The sequence below is a fragment of the Ascaphus truei genome, chromosome 3 (genome assembly GCF_040206685.1).
Source record: "Ascaphus truei isolate aAscTru1 chromosome 3, aAscTru1.hap1, whole genome shotgun sequence".
Classification (NCBI taxonomy): domain Eukaryota; kingdom Metazoa; phylum Chordata; class Amphibia; order Anura; family Ascaphidae; genus Ascaphus; species Ascaphus truei.
Genome location: NC_134485.1, coordinates 17,009,412 through 17,015,971, shown reverse-complemented (window position 1 = coordinate 17,015,971; position 6,560 = coordinate 17,009,412). Strand labels below are relative to the sequence as shown.

Here is a 6,560-nt window from a genome sequence, read left to right as displayed (position 1 = left end):
CAGCTTACATTCCTGCAGGGGACCGTAAAATTGGAACAGAAATACAGGGAAATACATCAGCCCTTGACGTAGGGTTTCAGGGGTAACCAGCTGGGCGTGACCGTTATTAATGAAGGCCGCCTACCCCTTATCGTCACGTATGGCATGTGTATCTGGTGTGTGCATGTGTCAGTGTATGGTGTGTATAGTGCATGCATCTGATGTGTGTGTGCGAATCTATGTATGGTGTGTGGGCCGCCTGATTCATAGGCCGGTTGGTTGGGCTCGGCCCCCTCACTTTCCCCCCCCCCCCCGCCAAAATTTACCAGCCAGCCCCTTATTAACATCTAATTCCTGATGTCATGAAAAACTGCTCTCATATTGTAAATATCTGAACTGAACAAAAAAAGATGATAATGGTCAGCTTGATTTACTATATTTACTATAGCCATGCCCTTAGCAAACAGCAGTGATCATCATGTCCTTATTTAAATAACTATTTGTGAAAGCAAATAGATGCTCAGCAGACTTTATTTACCCTCATATCTGTATATATATACCAGCTCAGCTGATAACTAAACTATTACAGAAGAGCTACCGCTTCTACTCAGAAAAACAGAAATGGATTCCAGTCTCCATAAAGACTACCATGATGAAGAATATGATACAAATCTGTTAGCAGAACATTATTTTTCAGAAACAAGTGTTATAGCAGAGGACACACAACACTTTATTATAAGAATGTTATATAAAATATTCAGTTCAGGTATGTATATTTCATTTTTTAAGGGTATAGAAAATACAAAGTGGCATACCTAGGATCTTCATAAGTGACATTATGTGATTTTGCTTAGAACACATAGAAATAAAAGTATTATTTTTTATTACATGTTATGCAGTTTGCAAGAACTGCACCTTTAAATATTTTATTTTTTGTATTTAATTTAAAAGGCCAGCACTAGATGAAGTAGTCAATTCATTGAATTGGACCCTGCCTTTTAATATGGCTATAAATAGGGCATAAGAACAATTTACTGTCCAAAGTGGTGGGAGAAACATATAAGGCAATCTGACCTCTTACCCCCTTATTCACTAACCTCTGTTACAGGATAATGCAGCAGATCTGATGTTATCTACCAATGTATGTCTTTATTTATATAGTGCCATTAATGTACATAGAGCTTCACATTAGTAACACGCGACAATCATATAAATAACAAATAATATAAATAACAGGTCATGGGAATAACTGCTTCAGACATAAAAGTCATATTTAGGAAGAGGAGTCCCTGCTCCGAGGAGCTTACAATCGAATTGACTTGAATGAGAGATAATGCTGAAGCCGCCCTTGTGACTCATAACAGAGGATAGTAAATCCCCAACTTTTGGGTCTCTGGGGCCTATTTACTAAAGTTTTCCAACTGCATAAATAGTGGGGGGTGGGGGGAACACCATATTTATCATAGGAAAGGACTCATGTAAGCAATTTGTATTTTTACGTTGGATTTTTTTGCACTAGCTTTGCAGCCTTGAGAGTTTAGGAAATAGCCCCTAAGTATTAAACCAAGTTTGAAACAAAACTGGGGCATTTTTATCCTGTATCAATGTATCAAGTAGTTTGCTCCAGTTGTGTCCCCCGCCCATCAGCATGCGGCCAGAGAATGTGTCCCATTTGTATTGTATGTCTTTATTTATATAGCGCCAACATTTGGTTCGTCAACATTTCACCAATAGTTCACTTGTTTGTGAAAGTTTTTGTACACATTAACACTCCTGTGCAGTTATTTTATTAACAAAATGAATATATTTTGCAAAAATTATGACATAGGTAATTTTATTTTTAACATTTTAGGAGAATTCTCATGAATGTTGCCTGTTGCAAAATGTTTTGTTGGACTTTAGTGTGATGGCAATATTATATTTTTTCCGCAGGTGAAGTGACAGGAAAAACATTACTTGATATCACCAAAGGCCCTGCTATACATCCTCTCTTACCCGCCTGTGAGAGCTTTCAGGAGATCATTGTGGCCGAATCCAATGAAAGTGCCAAAAGGGATTTGGAAAAGTGGCTGAATAAGGAGCCAGACGTCTTTGATTGGTCTCACATTTCCAAATTCCTTTGTGAGCTGGAGGGTAAAAGGTAAGGGAACAATATGCTTAAATTGATCTGTTTTGTGCTTCTTTCTATGAGTTGTTAAGAGCTTTTGTGGAAATAAATTAGTACTGGAATGGAAATATGTTTTCATTTGTGCAATACAATTTTAGCCGTCTGTATTTTATTCAAATTGATAGATTTCCTTTAATCTATTTCAAAAGTTTCTATTGATTCAGTTTTACTATCAACGTTAGAAATGAAACAGTGTATGTTTTATATATATATATATATATATATATATATATATATATATATATATATATATTTACATAGTTACATAGTAGATGAGGTTGAAAAAGATGTACGTCCATCATGTTCAACCTATGCTAAATTTAGACAACAGATACTTTATCCTATAACTATACTTACTTATTGATCCAGAGGAAGGCAAACAAAAAAAAACAAAGTCATATCATCCAATGATATCTCATAAAGGGAAAAGTAAATTCCTTTCTGACTCCAAGAATTGGCAATCGGATTAATCCCTGGCTCAACATCCTTCCCATGTACACTTATTTGGTATATCCCTGTATATCTAAAAAGATGTCCAACCTTTTTTGTTCTGCCATCACAGTCTCCATGGGTAATGAATTCCACATTTTAACTGCCCTTACTGTAAAGAACCCTTAATTTTGTTGCTGGTGAAATTTCCTTTCCTCCAACCTTAAGGGATGGCCCGAGTCCTTAGTACTTACCGTGGGATAATTAGTTCTTTTGAAAGCTCCTTGAATTGTCCCCGAATGTATGTGTATATAGTTATCATATCCCCTCTTAGACGCCTCTTTTGTAATGTAAATAAATCTAATTTAGCTAGCCGATTATCCATCCCCTTTCTTAATTTGGTGGCTCTTCTCTGCACTCTCTCTAGTTCCATAATGTCTTTTCTTAGGATTGGTGCCCAAAATTGTACTCCATATTCAAGGTGTGGTCTTACTAATGCTTTGTAAAGGGGCATAATTATGTTTACTTCCCTTCCATCTATTGCCCGTTTGATGCAAGATAAGATCTTGTTTGCCTTTGCAGCTACTGCATGACTTTTGGCACTATTGCTAAGCCTACCCAGTATATATATATATATATATATATATATATATATATATATATATATATATATATATATATATATCAAATAAAAAGATCACCTGTGAGCACATTTACATGCCTTAGACAGGTCTGCAACCCTGCCTTTCACCATTATAACATAGCATACAGTGCTTCCACAGCAGCAAGGGATTCTGGGAAATGACATGCAAATGAGCACACTGTGTCACCTTTTGCCTGAAATCCATTTTTACATGGAACCCATATATAAGCTAATGCTCGCTGTTAACGCAGCTTTTAAGCACAGCATGGGAATCATATGCAAAGCCAGAGAACCATAACTTAAAATGTGATGGTAAATCCTACAGCCTTGAAAATTGCAAAGCCAGCAGTACAACCAACTTCACACTGATGAGACCTATAAAGGTTGAAACATGTCTGCGAGTGGTTTCTCTGGCTTTGCATCTGATTGCCATGCTGTGCTTAAAAGGTAGGGTTGCAGACCTGTTGCATGTACATGTGCTCCCAAGTGATCTTTTTATTTGCTATATGCAATTTTTCACCCACCAGAACATAACATTGAACTACATAATTTGCCATATTGGATGTGCATTGGGACTTTTATGGTTACTGTTGTATATTTGAGGTCACTTTCCCAGTAGCGTTCCAGTTTGCACAATGAAATATATAATATGGTGGGTCTGGGTTTAGAGTTTGCTCAGATTGTATTTGTCTCACTGTAAATATGATGTACAGTCTCTTGGATGTACTGAATGTTTTGCAAGTTACGTAACACAGTACTCAGTGCATCACCTTCCAAAATATTGATCAAAAAGTTATTTACAGCATGTAGTAACACTGCTCAGTAACTATCAGACAATGTATTTTATTATCTCTAAGATAGGGAAATACCCTTCCTTCAAACATTTTGCTAAGTCAGAAATTCATTGATTTAAGCAAATGCACATTGAGATTCACCAGCAAATTATTTGTTATGGACTATATTTACTAAGCGCGACTATACCATAAAGTACCTTCCAGGTCTGAAAGAAATCTTTAAGCCCATTCCCTTATCTGGGAAATAGCGTTTCTGACAGGTATCTTAAGGCAATGCTGCTTAGTAAATATTTGTCTGCATCTGTTAACAAGGACTGTAATATACTCCAGTAACAGTAAAACAAATTGAACGGTTTAAGCAAACATGACTCCAACTGTAGTTAAGCTAAGAAATGCACTAAACATGAATGTCAGCACCGGTATGTAGTTATGTTCTGTAATAATGAGTTGTTGTTTTTTATTCAAGTGCTACGTGGCAGGAAAAGGAGGATCAGTTAAGAAAAGCTATCAAGCGTATTCTAATATGTGACTTTACCAAAGAAAACCCTCTACACCCAGTGATTCTACCACCGGTGGATTGTCTCTTATCCTGCACCTACTTGGAGGTTGTGAGCAAAGATCTTGATGCTTATCGCAGCAACCTGAAAAAAGTATCCTCCCTGATAAAAGTTGGAGGGCATCTGGTACTATTTCTGTTCATTTCTATGTCTTATTACATGGTTGGTGAGCACAAGTTTTATTATCTGAGTTGTGATGAAGAATTTGTAAGAAAGGCACTTACTGATACAGGGTTTGTTATTAAAAGTGTTGATATTCAGCCCGGTAAAAAGAACACACATTTGATGGATTATGAGCACGTAGGAATTTTTTGGGCTCAAAAAGAGAGGAAGATTTAATAAATGTTTCTGTGATAAGAAGGGAGAAAAATATCCATACCCCTTAATGTAGAGTAGATCCTGGACAGCTATATATTCATTATGAGATGGTCTGGAAATGACAAAAACAACTAAACCCCATCCACAAATCTTCCAAAACACATACAGTGCATAGAATTAGAGCCACCACAACATCAAAGGATTCTGGGACTTTTGGATACACTGCCAGCCTGCCTTTGGTAGTATCCTTCAGAGAACCATAATTGCTTAGTAAATAGAGTAGTGTCGAGATTTTTCTCAGAATTAGAACAGGATAATTTGGGTGATTATTCACGAGAGTACAAAACATTATCTGACTACTAGCTGTTTCGTTTCTCAGATTTTTTTTGTTGATACAACTTTGATTTCAGTATTATATCCCCATTTACTAAGAAGTTATTATCCACAGGAGACCTTTAGCATATGTATACAGGCAAAAGTGGTGCAATTCTGGGGCGAATCTGTCTCAAAAAAGAAAAAAAATCCTTTCAAAGCAAAATATTTATTTTCTGTGATACATTTGGTTCTAATTTTTGCAGCCCCTTTACCTGCGTACACAGCCCCCATTCTGTGCTGAAATACACCTTAATCTCAGGAAAACTGTACCTTATTTGACACCTCAGTAAATGCAGATATTTATCAAGCGCTGTTACTCGTCCACAAGACGCCTTCCATGCCGGAAGAGACCTTACAGCCGGCGTGAATAGGCCTTAAGAGGCCACGTTTTCTAAGCTGTGCTGAAATTAGTTACATGGAGAACAGCGCAGTAAATATGGCCCTTTGTGCTTTAAATATCCCTCAATATTACTTTGTTGATGTTATGTGTAAGTTTATCTTCACATGTTGTGCTTTTACCTACTGCTTTAAACTGATCTTATCATACTGTATACATTATTCTTCAATTCCTTTAATTAAAATGTTATCAAAAGTTTCTCTGTGTTGTCTGTTTGCAAGTCTGGACCAATATACTGTATAGCTGTAGCAAGACTTGCTGTTCCTGTGACCGTGGGAAAGGAAGTGCATTTGCCCTGTGTCACAGGAGACTAGGACTTTTAACACATGTATACCTTTCTGAGATCATTCACTAGGAAAAACAAGGTGGTGGCATAAAAGGAGGTTTATACAGGTAAACCTGCGTACACACAATGAAATACAAAGTACAGACAGATTACACACTTACTGGGGGTCTGGGTTTGAGAACAAGCCTCAACTAGGTGCAGGACACCTGCTTCAGCAAAGGCTTACCCTGTCCGCTCCACGTCACTGGAATAAACCTGAAACAAGTAACATTATTCCTCAGAACTTATCCTCAGGAACTGAAACGAGTACATTAGCCTTCAGAAGGAAGCTGAATTAACCTCTTACGCCCACAGAGTTGCATATGACTATTGCTATGGAAAACCAGGATTTGAAACAGAGTAATAAAAAAGAGAAACGTAAATATAACTTTGCACAACCCTTATAAGAATGTAATTAAAAAGCATATGCAGATAAATTAACCTAATGATAAAAAACAAAAATAAAAAGTCCCCTATTAGAAGATTGAAGATGTAAACAGAATATCACGTGGTCGCGTGTGTGGTGACGTCGTGACACTTCCTCCTGACGCGCGTTTCGGTTTCTCTTCAATAGAG

General features: G+C 37.0%; 1 protein-coding gene across 1 annotated transcript; it reads left to right on the top strand.

Annotated features, from left to right (window-relative positions):
- Positions 1 to 546: 546 nt before the first annotated feature.
- Positions 547 to 5,857, top strand: LOC142491303 (indolethylamine N-methyltransferase-like). Its single transcript, XM_075593668.1, has 3 exons — positions 547 to 745; positions 1,912 to 2,119; positions 4,479 to 5,857. Exons 1-3 carry the CDS (start codon positions 601 to 603, stop codon positions 4,906 to 4,908), a joined length of 783 nt encoding a protein of 260 aa, XP_075449783.1. The 5' UTR covers positions 547 to 600; the 3' UTR covers positions 4,909 to 5,857.
- Positions 5,858 to 6,560: the final 703 nt, after the last annotated feature.

What these genes read in the sequence shown, in the direction of transcription:
- LOC142491303 (XM_075593668.1), top strand. Translation starts at nt 601, where the DNA reads ATGGATTCCAGTCTCCATAAAGACTACCATGATGAAGAATATGATACA. An exon ending in ATATAAAATATTCAGTTCAG is followed by an intron (nt 746 to 1,911) that starts GTATGTATATTT and finishes TTTTTTCCGCAG; the next exon opens with GTGAAGTGACAGGAAAAACA. An exon ending in TGTGAGCTGGAGGGTAAAAG is followed by an intron (nt 2,120 to 4,478) that starts GTAAGGGAACAA and finishes TTTTTATTCAAG; the next exon opens with TGCTACGTGGCAGGAAAAGG.